The sequence below is a fragment of the Tinamus guttatus genome, unplaced genomic scaffold (genome assembly GCF_059628265.1).
Source record: "Tinamus guttatus ecotype Peru unplaced genomic scaffold, ASM5962826v1 Tinamus_guttatus_pri_ptg000827l, whole genome shotgun sequence".
NCBI lineage: Eukaryota > Metazoa > Chordata > Aves > Tinamiformes > Tinamidae > Tinamus > Tinamus guttatus.
Genome location: NW_028289361.1, coordinates 71671 through 95807, shown reverse-complemented (window position 1 = coordinate 95807; position 24137 = coordinate 71671). Strand labels below are relative to the sequence as shown.

Genomic DNA, 24137 nt, shown 5'->3' with positions numbered 1-24137 from the left:
GACATTCCGGCCCAATTTGTGCCCATTTACCCCACGGGAAGCCTGCAGCTCGCTAACGCTCCCCTCTCTCCTCTTCTTCCCGTTTTCCTGGGACATTCCAGCCCAATATGAACCCATTTACCCCACAGGAATCCTGCAGCTCCCTAATGCTCTTTTCTCTCCCCCTCTTCCCCTTTTCCCGGGACATTCCGGCCCAATATGAACCGATTCACCCCACGGGAAGCCTCCAGCTCGCTAACGCTCCCTCTCTTCCCCTTTTCCCGGGACATTCCAGCCCAATTTGGGTCCATTTAGCCTGCGGGAAGTCTGCAGCTCGCTAACGCTCTACCCTTCTCCCCCTTTTCCCGGGACATTCCGGCCCAATTTGGGCCCATTTACCCCACAGGAAGCCTGCAGCTCCCTAACGCTCCCTCTCTGCCCTCTTCCCGTTTTCCTGGGGACATTCCAGCCCAGTTAGGGCCCATTTAGCCCATGGGGACCATGCAGCTCCCTAACACTCTCCCCTTCACCCCTTTTCCTGGGACATTCCGGCCCAATTTGGGCCCATTTACCCCATGGGCAGCCTCCAGCTCGCTAACACTCCCTCTCTCCCCCTCTTCCCGTTTTCCCGGGGCATTCCGGCCCAATATGAACCCATTTACCCCACAGGAATCCTGCAGCTCGTTAACGCTCCCTTTCTCCCCCTTTTCCCGGGACATTCCAGCCCAATTTGAGCCCATTTACCCCACAGGCAGCCTGCAGCTCCCTAACGCTCCCTCTCTCCCCCTCTTCCTGTTTTCCCGGGGACATTCCAGCCCAATATGAACCCATTTACCCCGCAGGAATCCTGCAGCTCCCTAACGCTCCCCCCTTCTCCCCCTTTTCCCGGGACATTCCGGCCCAATTTGAACCCATTCACCCCATGGGAAGCCTCCAGCTCGCTAACTCTCCCTCTCCCCCCTCTTCCCGTTTTCCCGGGACATTCCGGCCCAATTTGAACCCATTCACCCCATAGGAAGCCTCCAGCTCGCTAACTCTCCCTCTCCCCCCTCTTCCCGTTTTCCCGCAGGGAGCGCGCGCGCGGCGGGGCCGGCGGCGCGCTGAAGCATGGCGCGGCGGGCGGAAGGGCGCGCGGGCGCCTACGGCCTCAGCGTGGTGGGGCTGTCGGGCACCGAGAAGGAGAAGGGCGCGTGCGGCGTGGGCAAGTCGTGCCTGTGCAACCGCTTCGTGCGCCCGGCCGCCGACGCCTTCCACGCCGAGCACACGTCGGTGCTGTCCACGAGCGACTTCGGCGGCCGCGTGGTCAACAACGACCACTTCTTGTACTGGGGCGAGGCGGCGCGCGCGCTCGACGAGGGCGGCGAGTGGCGGGCGCACGTGGTGGAGCAGACGGAGTTCATCGACGACCAGACGTTCCAGGCGCACCGCAGCACGGCGCTGCAGCCCTACGCCAAGCGCGCCGCCGCCACCAAGCTCGCGTCGGCCGAGAAGCTCATGTACTTCTGCACCGACCAGCTGGGCCTGGAGCAGGACTTCGAGCAGAAGCACATGCCCGACGGCAAGCTCGCCGTGGACGGCTTCCTGCTGTGCGTGGACGTGAGCCGCGGCATGAACCGCGACTTCGGCGAGCAGCTCAAGTTCGCCGGCGGCCTCTACGCGCAGCTGGCCAAGACCAAGAAGCCGGTGGTGCTGGCGCTCACCAAGTGCGACGAGGGCGTGGAGCGCTACATCCGCGACGCGCACGCCTTCGCGCTGGCGCGCAAGAACCTGCACGTGGTGGAGACGTCGGCGCGCGCCAACGTCAACGTGGAGCTGGCCTTCGGCACGCTGGCGCAGCTCGTGGACCGCGGCCGCGGCAAGGCCAAGCTGGTGCCCTACTTCGAGGCGCTCAAGCAGCAGAGCCAGCACGTGGCGGCGGCGCAGGACCGCTACGAGTGGCTGGTGGGGCGCGCGGTGACGGCGCCCGACGACACGTGGGCGGCCGCGAGCCACCGCATGCTGGCGGCGCCCGAGTACCGCGACTACGTCTTCCTGGAGGGCACGGCCAAGGCGCAGCGGCTCTTCGCGCAGCACCTGCAGCGGCTGCGGCGGCAGCGGGCCGAGCGGCGCCGCGCGCTCCGCCTGGCCGCGCTGCCCCGCGCGCTCCAGGCGCTGCTGCCCGACGCCGAGCGCCTGAGCTGCGCCGAGGCGGCCCGCGCGCTCCCGGCGCGCCCGGACTTCGCCAAGTGGTTCACTTCCCGCGACGACGACGACGAGGACGATGACAACGACGACGAGCGCGTCCCCCTGGCGCTGCTGGCCACGGCGGCGGGCGAGCAGCTGTACGAGGCGCACCGCGAGCAGCTCCGCGGCGAGCGGGAGCGCGCCGAGCTCCGGCGCGCCTTCCAGGAGCGCCTGGAAGCGTCGCCCTTCGTCACGCCGGGGCGGCCCTGGGAGGAGGCGCGCGGGCTGCTGCTGGGCGCCGACGGCGGCGCCGCGCCGGACGAGGCGGCGTGCGGCGAGCTGTACGCGCGGCACCAGAAGCGCCTGGTGGAGCGCGCCAAGGAGGAGCTGCAGGAGCTGCTGCTGGAGTACGCGGAGCTCTTCTACGAGCTGGAGCTGGACGCCAAGCCCAGCAAGGAGAAGGTGGGCGCGCTGCAGGACGCGCTGGGCGACGAGGCGCGCTTCCGCGCGCTGCAGCAGCTGCCGGCGGAGCGCGCGGCGCTGCTGCTCAAGCACGTGCACTTCGTGTACCACCCCACCAAGGAGACGTGCGCGGCGGGCGCGCTGTGCGCCGACGCACGCGCCGAGAGCCTCCTGGGCGCCGCCGGCGCGGCGCCCGCCGCCCGCCTCAACCTGGTGCTGCTGGGCAAGGACGGGCTGGCGCGCGAGCTGGCCACCGAGATGCGCGCGCTGTGCGGCGGCGACGACCGCTACGTGCTCGAGGGCCGGGCCTACGAGCTGGCGCTGCGGCCCATCGAGGGCAACGTGCGGCTGCCCGTCAACGCCTTCCACACGGCCTCCTTCGAGCCCCACGGCCTCCTGTGCCTCTACGACTCGGCCGAGGCGCTGGCCTACGTGGAGGACAGCGTGGAGAAGGGCCGCGGCGGCGCGGCGCTGCCGCTGGCGCTGGCCCTGGTGAGCAAGCGCGCCGGCGCTTCGAGCGACTCGCTGCCGGCCCTGCTGCGGCGCGGCCAGCAGGTCGCCGGGCGGCTGCGCGGCGCCTTCGTGGACGCGTCGCGGGCGCACGGCGGCGAGCGGCGCGTGCCGCAGCTGCTGCGGGCGCTGCTGCAGGCGCCCGGCGAGCTGCGCGTGGTGCTGTGCCTCATGTGCGGCGCCGGCAGCGGCGCCGAGGAGCTGCTGCCGCCGCTGCTGCACGCGGCGGGCGCGCGCGCCGGCGCCGGCGCCGCCACGCTGCTGCTGGACGTGCCGCTGAGCGCGCAGCAGCGGGCGCGCGTGGAGCTGGCGGCGCGCTCCTACCACGCGGCCTTCGCCGCGCTGCGCGCCGCCCGCGCCGTGCACGCCTACGTGGCGGTGTACGCCGCGCGCCGCCGCGCCGCCCTGGCCGCGCTGCGCGCCTTCGTGGGCCACGTGCGCGCCGTGGTGCCGCTGCAGCTCGTGGCGCTCGCCGACGGCGCCGCCGACGCCGTGAGCCGCGAGCAGCTGGCCGAGGGCGAGGAGATCGCGCGCGACATCGGCGCCCGCTTCGCCGCCGTGCCCGCCGGCCGCCCGCAGCGCACGCTCGAGCTGCTGCGCCCGCTGCTCGCCGACGCGCTGGAGCGCCGCGCGCTCGTGGAGGCGGCGCACGACGCCGAGCCCGTCCCCGGCGCCGCCGCGGCCGCGCGCCGCCGCTCCTGCGCCTGGCCCGACGCCTTCGACCCGTCGGACTACGCGGAGCCGCTGGACGCGGTGCCGGCGCCGCGCGGCGACGCGGCCGCCGCCGACGCCATCTACTCGGTGCCGCACGACAGCGCGCACGGCAAGATCATCACGGTGCGCAACGTGAACCGCGCGCACAACGGCGCCAACGGCGGCTCCGACAGCGACGCCGACACCGGCTCCCTGGAGCGCCACGCCGGCGGGAAGGGCGGCGGCGCCGGGAATAACGCCGCCGGGAATAACAACGGCGGGAATGCCAATGGTGGGAACGCCGGCGTGTTGTACCGCGCGCGCTGCGCGCGCCTGGGCCGCTTCGCCGGATACCGCAGAAGCTCCGGAGGTGGCGGCGGCGGCGGCAGCGACGAGGAGCTGGGAGCCGCCCGGAAGAAGGACGAGGAAGCGGCGGCCGGAGCCAAGGGAGAGGCCGGAGACGACGCGGCCGACGCGGAGGATCCGCGGAGACGGAATATCCTGCGGAGCCTGCGGCGCACCACCAAGGTGAGCGCCCCTTCCCGCCGCGTCCTGGTGGCTCCCGGAATGTCCATTGTTGGGATTGGGAATGCCGCCGGGATGGAGAGCCCGGCTCCCACTGGGCTCTGTGCAGCATTCCAAGCGATCCGGCTGTTCCAAGCGGATCCATGCTGGGAATGACGCGCCGAGTCCATCTTCCAGAGCTGGAGCTCCTCTCTAGGAGGAGAAAATCGCTTGGGATGAATCAGGAAGGAGCTGCTGCATTCCCAATCCCAAAATCCTGCAAGCTGAGCCAGGTTAATCCTGCCTTTTTCCCCCCTGAGTATCCCAAGGCTCGCAGGATGGATCCATGCATTTTGGGGGGGGAATTCCCATCCCATTTCCATAGCTCCGGCTGCTCAAATCCGCCGGTGCTGCCCACACTCTGCTCCATGGGAAAATGACCTTTCCGACATTCCCGACACCAAAATCCTCCGGAAACCTGGATTTCCGAGGATGCCTGGGCTTTCCGACATCCGGAGCGGCCAAACGTCCGGAAAAGCATCGGGAAAGAGATTGAAAAAAAAGGCCTGCGGAAGCAAGCGAGCTGCTCCGGTTCCAAAATTCCTGGCTCTGGAATTCCCACCATGGCCCCTCCTCACCTGGAGCTCCTGGGAAAAGCGGAATTCGGAGGGGAGGGGGAAGCGTCAAGGCTGGGTCTTTCCTGGGAATTTGCCTGGCCCCCGGGAGCTCCATGTGGCTAAGAATCCCCGGAGCCTTTCCCGTAATCCCGGTTTTTCCCGTTTTCCGCAGAAACCAAAGCCGAAGCCGCGTCCGTCCCTCACGAAGGCCACGTGGGAGAGCAGCTACTTCGGAGTCCCCTTGAGCCACGTGGTGACTCCGGAAAAACCCATTCCCGTTTTTATCGAGAGGTGCATCGAGTACATCGAGGCCACGGGTAGGAGCTCCCGGTTTTCCGGCAGGAAATTCCCGGAATCCTGGTTCTCCGGAGGCGCCTCTGGGGCTTCTCCGTCCCACCTTGGAGCTGAAATTCCTGCCTGTTCCGGGAGGGAAATCCCTTTGGGAGGGAGATGTGCTCGGAGAAGGGGAAAGCGGAGGAATTCCGGTGCGGGAGCCGGGTGCTGGGAAAAATCCTTGGATCGGATGGGAATTGCTGAAGTTGGGAATCCAGAAAAGCTTTGGGACTAACGTGGCAATGTCGGATCCGAAATGGGATTTCTACGCTCGGCAAGGGATGAATCCCGGGAATGCAGTGGGAACGAGGGTGTCCATGTGAAGGGAGGCGGGAAAATGGATAGAGATTCCTCCCGCTTCCAAAATTCCCTGTTTTGGGAAGCAAGCGAAAAGATGGGTTTGCTCCAAACCCGGCTCATCCGATCTCCCCCTTTCCCTACGGATTTCCACGTTCCATCCAGCAATCCGCCCAGGAGCTGGGAACGCCACAGCAGGGACACAACTGGGATGCATTTTGCAGATTAATGAGGAAAAATTAACAGAATTCCCAGCGGTTTTTCCCAGCCTAGGGAATGGGGGGGCATTTTCCAGCTTTTCCTCTGCCTCATCCCGCCTTCCCGTGTTTATTTTTCCCGACTTTCAGGCTTGAGCACGGAGGGAATCTACCGGGTGAGCGGGAACAAGTCGGAGATGGAGAGTCTGCAGCGCCAGTTTGACCAAGGTAGCGGCTCCGGCATTCCCAATTCCGGCATTCCCGGTTCTGGTATTCCTGACTCCGGCATTCCCGGCTCTGCCGTGCCGATCCAGACGATAGGGCATAAAACCCCCACAAAATTCCTGGGAAACCTGGAGCATTCGGGTGGTTTGGGGTTCCAGACTGTTTTTTTTGGGAAGGGCCAGGATGTGTTTGAGCCAGCACCACTTTTCCCATGGGATTTTCCCATTCCCAACCCCTCCGGAGCAGTCAGCATCCTCCTTTGCGCCTCCAGACATGGGAGAACTTCCCTATTTCCCCTTTGGTTTTCCGGGGGATGTTTTCCTTCCTTGCGGCTGAGCCTTTCCCGTTCTTTTCCCCGCTCCCGCTCGGAATTCCCGCCGGGAATTCCCGCTTTCCCGGCAGACCACGGGCTCGACCTGGCCGAGAAGGATTTCACGGTGAACACGGTGGCCGGCGCCATGAAGAGCTTCTTCTCGGAGCTTCCCGATCCGCTCGTTCCGTACAACATGCAGCTGGAGCTGGTGGAAGCCCACAGTGAGTATCCGGAACGCCCCTTCCCACCGGATCAACCGCCCCAAGGCTCCATCCGGCCGGGAATCGCCTCCCAAATCCTTCCCCAAGGATGTCCCAACGCTCCGCAATGTCCCAACAGCTCCGCAAGCTCCTTCCCCGCAGCGGGCGGAAAGTGGATTCCCGATGGTGGGAAGCAAGCGGATTCCCGATGGATTGGGAATGCTCCCGGGCTCCTTCCGGCTTGTTTTTGGAGCCGGGAAGGGAGCCGCTTGGTCCCAGCATTCCCACTTCCCATGGGAACATCCGGAGCAAGAGGAGCCACCGGCAGCGCCGTGATGGATTTTCCAACATTGCAAATCCCAACAAATTATTCTTCCCAAAAAAACAGATGGATGAGGGTTTTTTTCCTTTGTTTTCCCAGAAATCAACGACTGGGAGCAGAAGCTCCAGGCGCTCAAGGAGGTGCTGAGGAAATTCCCGAAGGAAAACTACGAGGTCTTCAAATATGTCATAAGCCACCTGAACAGGTGCGGAAAACTGGGAAGGGATTCCGGCATGGAGGCCTTGGGAATGCCGGGAAGGAGTTTCCATCCCAGTGGCTCTGGGATTCCAGCACTGTGGCTGTGGGAATACTGGGAAGTAATTCTGGCATTGGGAATACCAGGAAGGGGTTGCATCCCAGTGGCTTTGGGAATGCTGGGAAGTAATTCTGGCATCAGGAATACTGGGAAGTGATTCCATCCCAGTGGCTTTGGGAATCTAGGAAAAGATTTCCCTCCCGATGGCATTGGGATTCCAGCACAGTGGCTTCAGGAATCCCGGGAAGTGATTCTGGCATTGGGAATACCGGGAAGAGGGTTCCATCCTGGTGGCTTTGGGATTCCAGCCTGGTGGCTTTGGGAATACTGGGAAGTGATTCTGGTGTCAGGAATACTGGGAGGGGATTTCCAGCCCGGTGGCTTTGGGAATACTTGGAAATGATTCCATCCCGGTGGATTTGGGAATACTTGGAAATGATTCCATCCCGGTGGATTTGGGAATACTGGGAAGGGGATCCACCCTGGTGGCTTTGGGAATACTTGGAAGTGATTCCATCCCGGTGGATTTGGGAATACTGGGAAGGGGATCCACCCTGGTGGCTTTGGGAATACTTGGAAGTGATTCCATCCCGGTGGCCTTGGGAATACTTGGAAATGATTCCATCCCGGTGGATTTGGGAATACTGGGAAGGGGATCCATCCTGGTGCCTTTGGGAATACTTGGAAGCGATTCTGGTGTCAGGAATCCTGGGAAGGGATTTCCATCCCAGTGGCTTTGGGATTGCAGCCTGGTGGCTTTGGGAATACTGGGAAGCGATTCTGGTGTCAGGAATCCTGGGAAGGGGTTTCCATCCTGGTGGCTTTGGGATTCCAGCCTGGTGGCTTTGGGAATACTGGGAAGCGATTCTGGTGTCAGGAATACCAGGAAGGGGTTTCCAGCCTGGTGGCTTTGAGAATACTTGGAAATGATTCCATCCTGGTGGCTTCGGGAATACTGGGAAGGGGATCTATCCTGGTGGCTTTGGGAATACTTGGAAGCGATTCTGGTGTCAGGAATACTGGGAAGGGCTTTCCAGCCCGGTGGCTTTGGGAATACTTGGAAATGATTCCATCCCGGTGGATTTGGGAATACTGGGAAGGGGATCTATCCTGGTGGCTTTGGGAATACTTGGAAGTGATTCCATCCCGGTGGCTTTGGGAATACTGGGAAGGGGACCCACCCTGGTGGCCTTGGGATTCCAGCCTGGAGGCTCTGGGAAGCGCCAGAAGCCCCCGCATCCCCTCGCCGGGGCTGTTCCCGGAGCCGGCGGCTCGCGGCATTCCCGGCGTTCCGTGTTTTCCGCAGGGTGAGCCGGCAGCAGCGGGCCAACCTGATGACGAGCGAGAACCTCTCCATCTGCTTCTGGCCCACGCTCATGCGTCCGGATTTCAGCTCCATGGATGCGCTCACGGCCGCCCGCTCCTACCAGGGAATCATCGACCTCCTCATCCAGCAGTGCCCCTTCTTCTTCCCGCCGGGAACGCCGGGAACGCCGCCCGGCAGCCCCGCCCAGCCCTTCCCGCCGGGAGCCGCCGCCGTGCCGTGAAAGGGGGACAGGCTCCGGCAAAGGGGCGGCGCGGGAAGCGGCGGCATTCCCGGGATTCCCGGCGCTGGGAGGAAGCGGCGCGAAACGGCGGCGTTCCCGGTGTTCCCGACGCTTCCAGGATCGCCGGCGGCGGCACGTTCCCCTCTCTCCCGCCTTGGAATCGCAACACTGGAAAAGGAAAAAAAACATGGAATTATCCCCAAGCTTCCCGGTTTTCCAGCTGTTGGGAAGCGGCCCGGCTCAAGGTGGAACTTGCCACCGACTCCCCCATTCCCGAGGGATTTGGCACTTAGGAGCAACGGGAATCGGCAGCTGGTTTTTTGAGGAAACACTTTGGAAACACTACAGGAAAGGCGCCGGAGCACCAGGATGAGGCCGAGTTTTCCAGCTGGGAAAATCCCAAGGATCTCAGAGGGGTATCCAGGATTCTCCCACAGCACCGGGAATCCGCCAGGAAGCTCCACCGGGAATCTCGGCCACCGCTGCAGATCCGGAGCCGCCTCGACTTTCTTCCTCCTCGCCGCCATTCCGGAGGTTTTCCCAGCTTCCAGGCGCGTTTTCCCTGGATTTTTGACGGTACCAGCGGGAGCGGACGGGGCCCGTCCCCCGCGTCCTGTGTCTCTTCGCACTTTAAATCCGGGAGCCGCCGGGTTTTCGGGAATTTCGGGAAGCTGCCGGTCTCATTCCCCCCGCTCCTGCCGCCGGATCCGTTATTTATGGACCGAGGGAAAAGCTGCCGGATTTTCTCCTCCGCTTCCCATCCCCACATCCCTGTAAATAGAAGATGGGGGGCAGAGGGGGGGATTTTTAAGGATCGATGGGAAAAATCTGCCCGGCTCCGGCCGGGATAACGGGAGCTCCAGGTCGGGAAGCTGCAAGGATGGAGCAAAGCGGGAAAATTTCCCGAAAATCCCCCAGAATCTCCGGTCACGTTTCACCCATTCCAGCTGCCGAAGGAGAAACGATCCAGAGGAATGGAAACAAATTCCAGGCCGGAAGACGCTTCCCGGCACCTTTTGCGGCGTTCCAGCTGGATTCCGCTCCTGTTTTCCCCCTTTTTTCTTTCTTTCCCTGATTTTCCACTGCTCTTTTTGTCCCCGCCCCCCATTTTGGGGCATTTTCCGCCCTTTTTCCCTTTTCCAGCACCTGGATTTCACCACTACACTTAATCCCCTTATTTTATGGGGAGGGAACAAAACAAATCCTGGAATTCTGCCGGAATATCCTATGGAAAACCCCAGCGGCGCCTTAGCACGGGGATACACAGGATGGCGATCCCGGAATGTCCCGATCCGACCCAGCCATTCCGCAGGGAAAGGGATGGGAGCGGGAATCCGGCCATCGCCGTCACTCCGGAATTGGAAAAACGGGGATTTTTTTTTTGGGAAGCGAGGCAGGAAAACCAGGAAGGCCACGTCTATGTACAAAAAAAAATGAAAAAAAGAAAAAAAAAAAAGGAAGAAATAAAAAGCATAACGGCGAATTTTGGGCCATTTTACAGCCACTCGGACGCGGGGTTATTCCAATTTTCCGACATTCCCGATTTTCACTGCTTTGCCGGATGTTTTTTTTCCCGAAAAAAGTAAAAAAAAAACCTCAGAAACGGTTAAATTATCCCCCCTCCAAAAGAACAGGGCAGATCCGGGCGGTTTTGAAGTTTTATTTGTCCCAAATCCGTAGCCGCCGGTTATCCCGCCCGGAAGCTGCTTTCCATGTGGGAATATCCGGAGTGGGGAGGGGGGTTCAGTTACCCCCCGGATAAGCGGAGCAGGGAGCCCCATTTGGGGAATTTTTCCTTGTTTTTTTCCCTCTGGAATTTTCCCCAGGTGGCATCTGGGGCGACCCCAACCTGCAGGGGTGTTTTGGGAAGGAAAAGTCTGGAATTGGAGCTGTCGGGGTGCAGAAAAGTGGCATTTTCAAGAAAAAGAAGAAAAAAAACAACATGTTTTATACAAAATCATAGTATTTGCAAAAAAAAAAAAAGCTTTTTTTTTTTTTGCAAAAAAGTGATATCCACAGGAAAGAATTATAAAATACAGCAAGATTTTGGTGTTTGCCAAATGTGGATTTTGCAAAAAGGCAGGATTTGCCAAAAAAGGTTTTTTTGCCCCAAAAAGCAGTAGTCGGAACACATATTTGCAGGATGTGGCATTTGGCCCCCAAAAATGGCTTTAAAAAAAAAATGGTTTCGTGTTTGCAAAAAGACCTCTGCATTTGCCAAAATTCTGGAGTTTGCCCCCAAAAAGTGGCACTTGCGTGAATGTGGCATTTGGGAGGGAAAAAAAGTGGAATTGGCCAAAAAAAGAGGGTGTCATTGGCAAAAATGGCAGTATTTGGGCAAAAGGCCATGTGCGAAAATGGTGGGCTTTTCCCCAAAGGGCCTTGTGCAAAAACGGCAAATTTTGCCCCATTTTGTGAGGAAATGGTGGCATTTGTGTGAAATTTAGGGTTTGGTGTCACACGCCAGCGGGGTCGGTGATGTTGGTGATGTCGGACGGGGCCGCGAAATGGCGGCCGGGGCGGGAAACGGGGGGCACGAAATGGCGGCCGGGGGGCAAAAGGGTGGCACAAAATGGCGGCAGCGCCAGCTGGGCCCTCACGTTGGGGCCTTGGGAGGAATTTGGGGGAATTTGAGGGGATTTCTGTTTTTTGGGGGGAGGAGACGGGATTTTGGGGTGGATTTGGGGGCTTTGAGAGGATTTGGGGATTTTAAGAGGATTTGGAGAGTCTTTGAGGGGATTGGGGAGTTTTGGAGAGGATGTGGGGAATTTTGGGGGGGTTTTGAGAGGATTTGGGGATTTTGAGAGGATTTGGGGAGTTTTGAGGGGATTTGGGGCGTTTTTGAGGGGATTTGGGGGTTTTGGAGAGGACATGGGGAATTTTTGGAGGTTTGGGAGGATTTGGGGAGTTTTGAGGGGATTTGGAGATTTTTTGAGAGGATTTGGGGAGTTTTGAGGGGATTTGGGGGGTTTTTGAGGGGATTTGGGGGTTTTGGAGAGGACATGGGGAATTTTTGGAGGTTTGGGAGGATTTGGGGGGTTTTGAGGGGATTTGGAGATTTTTTGAGGGGATTTGGGGAGCTTTGAGGGGATTTGGGGGTTTTTGAGGGGATTTGGGGGTTTTGGAGAGGATTTGGGGAGTTTTGAGGGGATTTGGGAGTTTTGGAGAGGATGTGGGGAATTTGGGGGAGATTTGGAGGGTTTTGGGAGGGCTAGGGGAGTTTTGAGGGATTTGGAGACTTTGTGATGGTTTTGAGAGGATTTGGGGAGTTTAGAGGGGATTTGGAGAGTTTTTGAGAGGATTTGGGGGTGGAATTTGAAGCAGCTTGGGGTAGATTTGGGGGAATTTTTGAGGGGATTTGGGGTTTTGGGATTTTGAGGGGATTCAGGAGGGATTTTGGGGAGATTCTGAGCGGATTTGAGATTGGGCAGGATTCTTTTTGAGTCCAAATCGGGGGATTTTGGGGTCCAAATCGGGAAATTTTTCTTTTAGGGAATCCCCCCTTGCCTGTGAGTGACGTCTCTTCCCCCGCCCCGCCTTTACCACACGCAAAGCCCCGCCCACACCTTTAGCTCCTCCCACTAGATACCCCGCCCCCGCCTCCCTCAGCCCCGCCCGCCGCTGCCGGCCCCGCCCCTTGAAGCGGCGCCTCGCGATTGGCTGGCGGCCGCGCGCGGGGCACGCTGGGAAGGCAGGGGAAGGGCGCGCGCGGCCGCCGCTCGCCTCAGTGGCAGGTGGGGGGAGAAGGGGCGTTTTGGGGCCATTAATGGGAATTTTGGTCCATTGAGGGGCATTTTGGGGCCATTAATGGGAATTTTGGTCCATTGAGGCGTATTTCGGGGCCATTAGGGGTCACTTCGGGGCAAGGGGGGACATTTGAGGGTCACAAAGGGCCACTAGGGAGTGCCCAAGGGGTCCTTGAAGCGCAAACCCTGCTGTTAACTCTGAAACCTACTGATGTCCCGGCCTTTAAGCACAGGGAGGGGGGGCTATTTCAGGGTGACGTCAGTTGCTGTTGCCCCGCCTCCCCGCCCCCGACCACGCCCCCACGGTGCCTATTGGTTGTGTACACCCCCCGCCTTGGCCACGCCCCCGAGCAGCTATTGGCTGCCAGGCCCGAGGGGGCGTGGCATAAAGCCACACCCACCCCAACCACTCGTTAAACCCCGCCCTTGGCCACGCCCCCTCGGCGCCTATTGGCTGCAATGCATGGAGAGGTGTGGCACAACCCCCGCCCCTTTGGCCACGCCCACACCAGCCAATAGGGCGGTGCTGTGAGAAGCCCCACCCCCCAACACACACACGTGGCCATTGGCTGCGGCGCAAAGGGGGCGTGGCGCTCAAGCCCCGCCCCCGGCAAGACCCCGCCCCCAGGGCTTGGGCTCCCCCTGCAGGGGCTTTATTGGCACCGACCAGGAGGGGACAATAAATTAAGGGACCAAAAAACCCCCGATCCGGCCCCAAAACCGGCCGGGGCCGGTGGCGGGGGGTGGCGCCCGGAGCCTCCCATCGGCCACCACCCCAAATCCAAGGAAGTGGCCCCAAAACGGGGCCGGAACGCGCGGATTTGGGGGCCGAGCGGCGGGGGACAGCGGGAAAGAGTGGGAAAAAGGGGTTTTTTACCCCCAAAAAAGCCACTAAAATAAAAAGGGGAGGGCAGCGTCCCTGGGGGGGGGGGCGGTGGCGCTTCCCGGCGTTCCCGCTTTTCCGGTCACATCTCGTCGTCGAGGCCGTCGTCCTCCGGCGGGAAGTCGCCCACGGTGACGCTCGGGGGCCGCACGAAGGCCCCGTATTTGGGCTCGCACTCGAAGTAGCGGCGGCCCTGGACGCTGCCGGGGAAAAGGCGGGAATGCCGGGAAAAGGGGGCCCCCATCCCGGGGGGAGGAGCCCAGGAGCTTCCGGGGGGGCTCCGTTTTCCCTCCTCGATCCAAGTGGGAGAAGCCTGGGAGAGTCCGGATCTCCATTCTCCATCGCCAATCCCAGTGGGAAGAGCCAAGGGCTTCTGGATGCTCCATCATCCCTCCCCAATCCATGTGGGAAGAGCCCCGGAGGGTCTGGATCCCCATTCTCCATCCCCAATCCCAGTGGGAAGGGCCCGGGGACTCCAGATGCTCCATCATCCCTCCCCAATCCATGTGGGAAGAGCCCAGGAGGGTCCGGATCCCCATTCTCCATCCCCAATCCCAGTGGGAAGGGCCCGGGGGCTCCGGATGCTCCATCATCCCTCCCCAATCCAAGTGGGAAGAGTCCGGGAGGGTCCGGATCCCCATTCTCCATCCCCAATCCCAGTGGGAAGGGCCTGGGGGCTCCGGATGCTCCATCATCCCTCCCCAATCCATGTGGGAAGAGCCCAGGAGGGTCCGGATCCCCATTCTCCATCCCCAATCCCAGTGGGAAGGACCCGGGGGCTCCGGATGCTCCATCATCCCTCCCCAATCCCAATGGGAATAGCCGAGGGGCTCCAGCCGCTCCAATTCCCACGGGAAGAGCCCGGGGAGCTCCGGCTGCTCCGAATGGGATGCTCCCCCCCCACGCTCTTCCCGAATCCCGCGGCTCATCCCTACCTGCCGTCGTGCTTCCCGAGCGGCTCGTCGTAGCGCACCCCCACCCAGCATCCCGGCTTGAAATCCGTGAGCCCTGCGGGAACGCCGGGAAGGAATGCCGGCATTCCCGGCGGCCGGAACGCCGGGAATCCCGGGAACGGCGGCACTCACCGACGTACATGACGGTGCCCAGCTTGGTGGGCTGCCCCGGAACGCGCACCTGGCATCGCGCTCCCACCGGGATCGCGTCCGCGTCCGGCTGCTCCGGAGCCTCCGGAGCCTCCGCGAAGCGGCCCAGCTGCCGCCGCTGCAGGAAGGCGCGGAGGCTCTCTGCATCCCGGCGGGAAAAAAAGGTGGGAAAAGTCACGCCGGGAAAGCGGGAAGGGGGAGCGGGAAGCGGCGCCGGATGCTTACCGGGGCGCTTGGCGTATTCGCTATCCGGCATCTCGTACTTGGGAACGCGGGAGACGTCGTCGAATTCCCCGAGCCGGGCGCCGCTCCGGTCGATCACCTGCGGGATGAGGCTGGGATGAGGCCGGGATGAGGCTGGGATGAGGCCGGGATGCGGCCGGAGCCGCTCGGAGCCGTTTCGGCCGCTTCCGAAGCCGCTTCCGAGCGGCCAGTCCGGGAACTGCTGCTTCCCAGCCCCGTTTTGGGGGCTGGAAAGGCCAAATCGGGAACACCCGGATCCAGGTGCTGCTTCCGACCCCGGGTCCTCACGTGTCCCCAGTGTCCCCAATGCCCCCTGGGGTCCCCCCCATGTCCCCAGTGTCCCCAATCCCCCCCACAGTCCCCCCCATGTCCCCAATGTCCCCAATGTCCCTGGCCTGCCAGGGTCCCCCCTGTGTCCCCAAATCCCCCCCCCCCGGGTCCTCATGTGTCCCCAGTGTCCCCAATGTCCCCCCATTCCCCCAGGGTCCCCCCCGTGTTCCCCCGGGGTCCTCACGTGTCCTCCATGTCCCCCATGTCCCCTGGGGTCCCCCCCGTGTCCCCAATGTCCTCAGTATCCCCCATGCCCCCCGTGTCCTCTGTGTCCTCAATGTCCGCTATGTCCCCAATGCCCCAATGTCCCCATTGTCCCCCACACCCCCTGTGTCCCCAATGTCCCCAGCCTCCTGGGGTCCACCCCATGTCCCCGTGTCCCCCATGCCCCCTGGGGTCCTCATGTGTCCCCAATGCCCCCCGTGTCCCCAATGTCCCCATTGTCCCCCATGCCCCCCATGTTTCCAATGTCCGCAATGTCCCCAATGCCCCCATGTCCCCAATGTCCCCATTGTCCCCCATGCCCCCGTGTCCCCAATGTCCCCAGCCTCCTGGGGTCCACCCCATGTCCCCGTGTCCCCCATGCCCCCTGGGGTCCTCATGTGTCCCCAATGCCCTCCGTGTCCCCAATGTCCCCGTTGTCCCTAATGTCCCCCATGCCCCCCGTGTCCCCAATGCCCTCCGTGTCCCCAATGTCCCCATTGTCCCCCATGCCCCCAATATCCGCAATGTCCTCATTATCCCCATTGTCCCCCGTGTCCCCAATGTCTCCCATGTCCCCAATGTCCCCCAATGTCCCCCATGCCCCCAATGTCATCCATTGTCCCCCATGCCCCTCGTGTCCCCAATATCCCCCATGTCCCCGTTGTCCCCCATGTCCCCCCCGCCCCCCATGTCCCCCATGCCCTCCATTGTCCCCCCGTGTCCCCAATGTCCGCAATGTCCCCAATGCCCCCCGTCCCCAATATCCCCCATGTCCCCATTGTCCCCAATGTCCCCTTTGTCCCCAAAGTCCCCCAATATCCCCACTGTCCCCCATGATCGTGTCCCCATTGACCCCCAATATCCCCCATGCCCCTTGTGTCCCCATTGTCCCCCAATGTCCCCATTGTCCCTCATGCCCCTCGTGTCCCCAATGTCCCCCATGTCCCCAATGCCCCCCCATGTCCCCCATGCTTCCTGTGTCCCCAATGTCCGCAATGCCCGCAGCGTCCCCAATGCCCCCCAATGTCCCCCGTGTCCCTCATGCCCCTCGTGTCCCCAATGTCCCCTGTGTCCCCAATGCCCCCCCATGTCCCCATTGTCCCTCATGCCCCTTGTGTCCCCAATGTCCCCCATGTCCCCAATGCCCCCCCATGTCCCCCATGCTTCCTGTGTCCCCAATGTCTGCAATGCCCGCAGCGTCCCCAATGTCCCCCGTGTCCCTCATGCCCCTCGTGTCCCCAATGTCCCCTGTGTCCCCAATGCCCCCCCATGTCCCCCATGCTTCCTGTGTCCCCAATGTCCGCAATGTCCGCAGCGTCCCCAATGCCCCCCAATGTCCCCCAATGTCCCCCATGCCCCCATTGTCCCCCATGCCCCTCGTGTCCCCGTTGTCCCCCATGTCCCCCCTGCCCCCCGTGTCCCCCATGCCCTCCATTGTCCCCCATTGTCCCCAATGTCCCCTCAGTCGCTCACGTGCACGCGGCAGCCATCGTCGGCGGGGAAGGAGCCCAGCAGGGCAGCGTCGGGGGCCAGGGGACCCAGCGGCTCCTCGGCGGGACCAAAGAGCTGCAGCTCCATGCAGGCCGCGGGGCTGCCCACCAGCAGCTCCAGTTTGCACTGGGGACATGGGACATTGGGGACAGTGTGGGGACATGGGGACACGGGGACACTGTGGGACATGGGGACATGGCAGGGACATGCGGACGTGGGGACATTGGGGACACTGTGGGGACATGGGGACACTGCACATGGGGTCACAGCAGGGCGCATGGGCAGGGCGTGTCCCGGGGGCGTGTCCCAGGGCGTGCGTTGGGGGCGGGGCGTGTCTCGGGGGCGGGGCGTGTCCCGGGGTTGTGCACCGAGGGGGTGGGGGGCGGAGCGTGTCCCGGGGAGGCGGGGCATCACCCGGGGGCGTGTCCAGGGGGCAGGGCGTGTCCAGGGGGCGGGGCGTGTCCAGGGGGCATGCACCGGGGGGGCGGGGGGTGTCCCAGGGGGCGTGTCCCGGTGGGCGGGGCGGGCATCGGGGGCGTGTCCCGGGGGCGTGCACGGGGGGCGTGTCTCGGGGGCGGGGCGGGCATCGGGGGCGTGTCCCGGGGGCGTGCACGGGGGGCGTGTCTCGGGGGCGGGGCGTGCACGGGGGGCGGGGCTTGTCCCGGGGGGGCGGGGCTACCTTGAGCTCGGCGATGGTGAGGCCGCGGCTGTAGCGCTTGTGCGCGCGGAACGCGTTGAGGCTGCTGCTCACCCAGAGCTCCACGACGGGCGCGGCCGACAGCACCGCGAGCGGCTCCGCGGGGCCCGGGCCCGGCTCCGCCGCCGCCTTCATGGTGCCGCCGCCGCCGCCCGCTGCTTCTGGAAGCTTCGGCCCGCCCCCCGGGCCCGCGCGGCCAATGGCGAGCGCGCCCGCCGGCGGCGCGGCCAATGGGAGCGCGCGGCGGATGGCGGGGGCGGGACGGGGAAAGAGGGCGGCGCGGCGCATGCGCGGGGCGGCAGCGCGGGGCGGGCAACGCCCGTACCGGGGGGGCGGGGTTAACACGGGGGGGGGGTTAACACGGGGAGGGGCTTTTTTGGGGGGCGGGGCTACTCCCGGACGCCGGGGCCCCATTGCGGGGGGGTGGAAATTGTCCCCTCCGCCCAATAACGGGGCGGGGGGCGGGGGAACGGCGGCGCTCCGCCCTGTTTTGTCCCCGCGCGCGCACCGTAGCTGCGGAGCCCCGCCCTCCCCCCCTGCGGGCGGGACTTCCGGCGCCGTTGTCATGGAGTCGGACGGGACGTACGAGCCGGGCTTCGTGGGGATCCGCTTCTGCCAGGAGTGGTGAGAGGCCCTCCGGGACCACCGGAAACTCCCGGGACCACCGGAACCTTCCGGGACCCCCGGGACCTTCCGGGACCACCGGAATTTCCCGGTCCCCCCCCCTCCCGGGGCCTTCCGGTACCCACCGGAAACCCTCAGTACCCGCCGGGGTCTCCCGACACCCCCTGGGGCCTTCCGGGTTCCCGCTCTTCCTATGGCCCCGCCCCCTCCCCACGCGACCCCCGCCCCTCCCCCCTCCCGCGCTGCCGACCCCGCCCCCCGGTTCCCCACCCACCCGTTAGGCCACGCCCACCGCCCCGCCCCCTCCTCGCGGCCCCTGAGCACCTGGCCCCGCCCCTAAACTAAGCCACGCCCCCGCAAAACCGCTATTAGGCCACGCCCAACTTGCTCCTCGTGCTTGGCCACGCCCCTGCTCGGAGCCCCGCCCCGTTTTCTCCGCTTCCCCTTGGGCCACGCCCCCAAGACGCGCTCGAGCGGTGAGGCCCCGCCCCCTATCACCTGGCCACGCCCCCCGCACTAACGCCCCGCCCCTTTCCCCCCCAGCAACAACATGCTGTACCCCAAGGAGGACAAGGAGAACCGGATCCTGCTCTACGCGGTGAGCGACCCCCGGGACCGGGGACGTCCCCCGGGATGGGTGACACCCCCCGGGGACCAGGGACACCCCCTGGGACTGGTGACACCCCCCTGGGATGGGTGACATCCCCCATGCCCCTTTGGGGACAGTCCCGTGTCCCCGTTCCCAGTTTGGGGACAGTCCCCATGTCCCCATTCCCGGTTTGGGGACAATCCCGTGTCCCTGTGTCCCCGTGTCCTGGTTTGGGGCCAGTCCCCGTGTCCCCGTTCCCGGTCTGGGGACAACCCCGTGTCCCCATTCCCATTGTGGGGCCAGTCCCTGTGTCCCCATTCCCGATTTGGGGACAATCCTGTGTCCTGGTTTGGGGACAGTCCTCGTGTCCCATTCCCAGTTTGGGGCCAGTCCCCATGTCCCCATTCCCGGTTTGGGGAAATCCTGTGTCCCCATGACCTGGTTTGGGGACAGTCCCCATGTCCCCATTCCCAGTTTGGGGACAGTCCCCATGTCCTGGTTTGGGGACAATCCCGTGTCCCCGTGTCCCGGTTTGGGGGACAATCCCGTGTCCCAGTTTGGGGACAATCTCCATGTCCCCATTCCCGGTTTGGGGACAATCCCGTGTCCCCGTGTCCTGGTTTGGGGACAGTCCCCATGTCCCCATTCCCAGTTTGGGGCCAGTCCCCATGTCCGCGTTCCCGGTTTGGGGACAATCCCGTGTCCCCATTCCCGGTTTGGGGCCAGTCCCCATGTCCCCGTGTCCTGGTTTGGGGACAATCCCGGGTCCCCGTGTCCTGGTTTGGGGACAATCCTGTGTCCCCATTCCCAGGTTGGGGCCAGTCCCCATGTCCCCATTCCCAGTTTGGGGACAATCCCGTGTCCCCATTCCCATGGTGGGGACAGTCCCTGTGTCCCCATTCCCGGTTTGGGGACAGTCCCGTGTCCCCGTGTCCCTGTTTGGGGACAGTCCCGTGTCCCCATTCCCATTTGGGGACAGTCCCCATGTCCCCGTTCCCGGTTTGGGGACAATCCCATGTCCTGGTTTGGGGACAATCCCGTGTCCCTGTGTCCCCATTCCCAGTTTGGGGAGAATCCCGTGTTCCCGTTCCCGGTTTGGGGACAATCCCGTGTCCCCGTTGCCAGTTTGGGGACAATCCCCCATCCCCATTCCCGCTTTGGGGACAATCCTGTGTCCCCGTGTCCTGGTTTGGGGACAATCCCGTGTCCCCGTTCCCAGTTTGGGGACAATCCTGTGTCCCCATTCCCATTGTGGGGACAGTCCCTGTGTCCCCATTCCCAGTTTGGGAACAATCCCGTGTCCCCGTGTCCCTGTTTGGGGACAGTCCCGTGTCCCCATTCCCATTTGGGGACAGTCCCCATGTCCCCGTTCCCGGTTTGGGGACAATCCCATGTCCTGGTTTGGGGACAATCCCATGTCCCTGTGTCCCCATTCCCAGTTTGGGGCCAGTCCCCATGTCCCCATTCGCGGTTTGGGGACAATCCCGTGTCCCCATGTCCTGGTTTGGGGACAGTCCCCATGTCCCCATTCCCAGTTTGGGGACAGTCCCCATGTCCCCATTCCCGCTTTGGGGACAATCCCGTGTCCCCGTGTCCCGGTTTGGGACAATCCCGTGTCCCCATTCCCGGTTTGGGGACAATCCCGTGTCCCCGCAGTGCCGGAATTGCGACTACCAGCAGGAGGCCGACAACAGCTGCATCTACGTGAACAAGATCACGCACGAAGTGGAGTGAGCGCCGCTCGTTAGCGCTAACGAGGGCTCCTTAGGGCCTTAATTAGTGCTGGGAGGGCGGGGGCGCAAGGGCTGGGAGGGTTTATAAGGGGGGGGGGGGTTAATGAGCTGGGGGGGTTAATGAGCTGGGGGGGTTAATGAGTTGGGGGGGGGTTAATGAGTGGGGAGACTTGTTAGCGCTAACGAGGGGCTCCCCTCGTTAACCCGCCCGGCTTCGTTAGGGGGTTTAATTAGGGCTGGGGGGAGCGAGGGCTGGGGGGGGGGGAGTTCATAAAGGGGGGGTTAATGAGTGTGGGGGGGGTTAACGAGTTGGGGGGGTTAACGAGTTGGGGGGGTTAATGAGTGGGGAGACTCGTTAGTGCTAACGAGGGGCTTCCCTCGTTAACCCACCTGGCTTCATTAGGGGGCTTAATTGGGGCTCGGGGGGCTCATAAAGGGGGGGTTAATGAGTGTGGGGGGGTTAATGAGTTGGGGGGGTTAATGAGTGGGGAGACTCGTTAGCGCTAACGAGGGGCGTTACTTTTTGCTGGGGGAGCAATGGCTGGGGGGGTTCATTAAGGGGGGGGTTAATGAGTTTTGGGGGCTTAATGAGTAGGGAGGCTCGTTAGTTAAGAGGGTTAATTAGGGCTGGGGGGCGCGGGGAGCAAGGGGTGGCGGGAGGGGGTTAATTAAGGGAGGGGTTAATGAGTGGGGGGGTTAATGAGTGGGGAGGCTCGTTAGTTAATTAAGGGGGTTAATTAGGGCTGGGGGTGGGGGGAGTGAAGGTCTTCATTGGGGGGGCTAATGAGGTGGGGGGTTAATGAGTGTGGGGAGGCTTAATGAGTGGGAGGCTCGTTAGCTAATTAAGGGGTTAATTAGGGCTGGGGGCGGGGGGAGTGACGGGTGGGGGGGGCTTCATTAAGGGGGGGTTAATGGGTGTGGGGGGGTTGATGAGTGGGAGGGTTAATGAGTGTTTGTGGGGGGTTAATGAGCGGGAGACTCGTTAGTTGATTAAATAGGTTAATTAGGGTTGGGGGAATGAGGGGTTCATTATGGGGAGGCTGAATGAGTTTTGGAGGGTTAATGAGTTGGGGGGACTAATGAGCGGGAGGAGTTAATGAACGTGGGGGGGTTAATGAAGAGGGGGCCTTAATGAGCATGGGGGAGGTTAATGAGCAGGGGGGGTTAATGAGCAGGGGGGGTTAATGAGCGTGGGGGGGGTCAATGAGCGCAGGGTGGGTTCAATGAGTATTTGGGGGAGGTTAATGAGTTTGGGGGGGGTTAATGAGTTTGGGGGGGTGTTAATGAGTTTCGGGGGGGGTTAATGAGTTTGGGGGTGTTAATGAGTTTGGGGGGGGGTTAATGAGTTCTGGGGGAGGTCAATGAGCGGGGGGGGGTCATTGGGGGGGTCGCGGGCTAATTAACGACGCTAACGAGCGCCCTGCAGCGAGCTCACCCAGATCATCGCCGACGTGTCCCAGGACCCCACGCTGCCCCGCACCGAGGACCACCCGTGCCAGAAGTGAGCGCGGGGGGGACGTTGGGGACACGTTGGGGACACTGGGGACACCCTGGGGACGTTGGGGACACTCTGGGGACGTTGGGGACATGCTGGGGATATTGGGGACACCTTGGGGACACAGGGGACACGCTGGGGACACTGGGGGCACCCTGCTGACATTGGGGACACGTTGGGGACACGTTGGGGGACACGTTGGGGACACTGGGGACACTCTGGGGACGTTGGGGACATGCTGGGGATATTGGGGACACCTTGGGGACACAGGGAACACCCTGGGGACACTGGGGACACCCTGCTGACGTTGGGGACACGTTGGGGACACGTTGGGGACACTGGGGACACCCTGGGGACGTTGGGGACACTCTGGGGACGTTGGGGACATGCTGGGGATATTGGGGACACCTTGGGGACACAGGGGACACCCTGGGGACACTGGGGACACCCTGCTGACATTGGGGACACGTTGGGGACACGTTGGGGACACTGGGGACACCCTGGGGACGTTGGGGACACGCTGGGGATATTGGGGACATGCTGGGGATATTGGGGACACCTTGGGGACACAGGGGACACCCTGGGGACACTGGGGACACCCTGCTGACATTGGGGACACGTTGGGGACACGTTGGGGACACTGGGGACACCCTGGGGACGTTGGGGACACTCTGGGGACGTTGGGGACATGCTGGGGATATTGGGGACACCTTGGGGACACAGGGGACACCCTGGGGACACTGGGGACACCCTGCTGACATTGGGGACACAGGGGACACGTTGGGGACACTGGAGACAGTCTGGGGACACCCTGGGGACAGTGGGGACACAGGGGACACGTTGGGGACATGCTGGGGACACCGTGAGGGTGTTGGGGACACCCTGGATACACTGGGGACACCCTGCTGACATTGGGGACATGCTGGGGACACAGGGGACACGTTTGGGACACTGGGGACACCCTGGGGACAGTGGGGACATCTTGGGGACACCCTGGGGACATTGGGGACACTCTGGGGATGTTGGGGACACGCTGGAGACATGGCAAGGGTGTTGGGGACACCCTGGGGACACTGGGGACAGTCTGGGAACACCCTGGGGACATTGGGGACACCCTGGGGACATTCTGGGGACACCGGGGACAGAGTGGGGGTTTTGGGGACACCCTGGGGACACTGTGGGGGTGTTGGGGACACCCTGGGGATATTTGGGACACCCTGGGGATATCGGGGACACCCTGGGGACACTGGGAACACCAAGGGGGTGTTTGGGACACCAGGGTCACCCTGTGGACACCAGGGACATTCTGGGGACACCCTGGATATCCTGGGGACATCCTGGGGACATTGGGGACACCCTGGGGACACTGTGGGGGTGTTGGGGACCCTGGGGACACCCTGGGGCCCCTGGGGATGCCCAGGGGACACCCTAGGGGTGTTGGGGACACCAGGGAGACACTGGGGACATCCCGGGGACACTCTGTGGGCCTTGGGGACACCGGGGACACCCTGGGGACATTGGGGACATCCACGGCCCCTCCGGGAGAAACCGGGTGGCCCCAGTGTCCCCATGGGGCCTCAATGTCCCCCCCTGCCCCCGCGATGTCCCTCGGGGCCCTCCGGTGTCCCCAAGGGCTCCAAGTGTCCCCAACTGTCCCCAGGTGCGGGCACAAGGAGGCCGTTTTCTTCCAGTCCCACAGCGCCCGGGCCGAGGTGAGCGGGATGCGGCCGGAGCCACCCGCGTCCCCATGTCCCCAATTGTCCCCCTGTGTCCCCCTGTGTCCCCTCATGTCCCCCCATGTCCCCCCGTGTCCCCACATGTCCCCATTTGTCCCCCCCGTGTCCCCATAGGACGCCATGCGCCTCTACTACGTGTGCACGGCCCCCCACTGCGGCCACCGCTGGACCGAGTAGAACATTCCCGAGGCCGGGAATGCCGGAGCCCCATCCCGATCCCAATCCCGGGGTTCGGGATAGCCCGGAGCGCCGGCCCGACGCTCCGATGTCGCTCCCGGATCCCGGCGCTTCCCGGCTGCGTTTCCCTCCCCTCCCTATTCCCGCACGTTCCGGGATCCAAGAGGATTATTTTTGGGATGAGGCTGCCTCCATCGTGTCTTTTTTTGTCTGGGAAGTGAGGGGGAAAAATTCCCAAATTTCCCAAAATTCCTGGAGAAAGGAGGCAAAAACAGGGAAAATTCCCCCCCGGTGGGAATGGGGGCCGGATCCGAGTGGGATGAGCTGCCGGCTTGGAAGGGTGGGGGGAAAATATTTATTTGGGAAAACCTTGGGAAAGAGCCTGGATCCAGTCACAGTCCAGGAGGTGGCTCTGGCTCTGATCCCGGAATGGGAGCCAGGATCCGAAAGCAGCTTTAAAATAAAGTA

General features: G+C 63.0%; 3 protein-coding genes across 4 annotated transcripts; 2 read left to right on the top strand and 1 right to left on the bottom strand.

The window, feature by feature from the left end:
• Positions 1-1043: 1043 nt before the first annotated feature.
• Positions 1044-8618, top strand: ARHGAP35 (Rho GTPase activating protein 35). The gene is made up of 7 exons (XM_088537626.1): positions 1044-3287; positions 3396-4335; positions 5101-5245; positions 5906-5983; positions 6383-6514; positions 6915-7020; positions 8378-8618. The coding sequence occupies exons 1-7, from the start codon at positions 1087-1089 to the stop codon at positions 8616-8618; spliced, it is 3843 nt and encodes a 1280-aa protein (XP_088393752.1). The 5' UTR covers positions 1044-1086.
• Positions 8619-13293: 4675 nt separating this feature from the next.
• TBCB (tubulin folding cofactor B) lies at positions 13294-17450 on the bottom strand. The gene is made up of 6 exons (XM_088537621.1): positions 17298-17450; positions 16601-16744; positions 14576-14672; positions 14333-14491; positions 14183-14255; positions 13294-13447 (listed from the first exon to the last, which is right to left on the bottom strand). Exons 1-6 carry the CDS (start codon positions 17448-17450, stop codon positions 13330-13332), a joined length of 744 nt encoding a protein of 247 aa, XP_088393747.1. The 3' UTR covers positions 13294-13329.
• Positions 17451-17853: 403 nt separating this feature from the next.
• On the top strand, positions 17854-23680 carry POLR2I (RNA polymerase II subunit I). 2 transcript variants are annotated; one of them, XM_088537623.1, is made up of 6 exons: positions 17854-17939; positions 18483-18537; positions 20209-20258; positions 21688-21762; positions 23417-23468; positions 23607-23680. In XM_088537623.1, exons 1-6 carry the CDS (start codon positions 17881-17883, stop codon positions 23667-23669), a joined length of 354 nt encoding a protein of 117 aa, XP_088393749.1. In that variant the 5' UTR covers positions 17854-17880; the 3' UTR covers positions 23670-23680. The 2 variants fall into 2 exon arrangements, with proteins under 2 accessions (XP_088393749.1, XP_088393748.1); XM_088537622.1 differs by having other exon boundaries at positions 20185-20258.
• The last annotated feature ends 457 nt before the right edge of the window (positions 23681-24137 follow it).

Excerpts from the sequence above, each read along its gene's own strand:
- POLR2I (XM_088537622.1), top strand. The coding sequence starts at position 17,881 with ATGGAGTCGGACGGGACGTACGAGCCGGGCTTCGTGGGGATCCGCTTC. Across the intron at positions 20,259-21,687 it reads AAGATCACGCACGAAGTGGA|CGAGCTCACCCAGATCATCG; the intron begins GTGAGCGCCGCT and ends AGCGCCCTGCAG. Across the intron at positions 23,469-23,606 it reads CCCACAGCGCCCGGGCCGAG|GACGCCATGCGCCTCTACTA; the intron begins GTGAGCGGGATG and ends GTGTCCCCATAG.
- TBCB (XM_088537621.1), bottom strand. The coding sequence starts at position 17,450 with ATGAAGGCGGCGGCGGAGCCGGGCCCGGGCCCCGCGGAGCCGCTCGCG. Across the intron at positions 14,492-14,575 it reads CGAATACGCCAAGCGCCCCG|AGAGCCTCCGCGCCTTCCTG; the intron begins GTAAGCATCCGG and ends GCCGGGATGCAG. Across the intron at positions 14,256-14,332 it reads GGGCACCGTCATGTACGTCG|GGCTCACGGATTTCAAGCCG; the intron begins GTGAGTGCCGCC and ends GCGTTCCCGCAG.
- ARHGAP35 (XM_088537626.1), top strand. The coding sequence starts at position 1,087 with ATGGCGCGGCGGGCGGAAGGGCGCGCGGGCGCCTACGGCCTCAGCGTG. Across the intron at positions 5,246-5,905 it reads CGAGTACATCGAGGCCACGG|GCTTGAGCACGGAGGGAATC; the intron begins GTAGGAGCTCCC and ends CCCGACTTTCAG. Across the intron at positions 5,984-6,382 it reads GCAGCGCCAGTTTGACCAAG|ACCACGGGCTCGACCTGGCC; the intron begins GTAGCGGCTCCG and ends CTTTCCCGGCAG.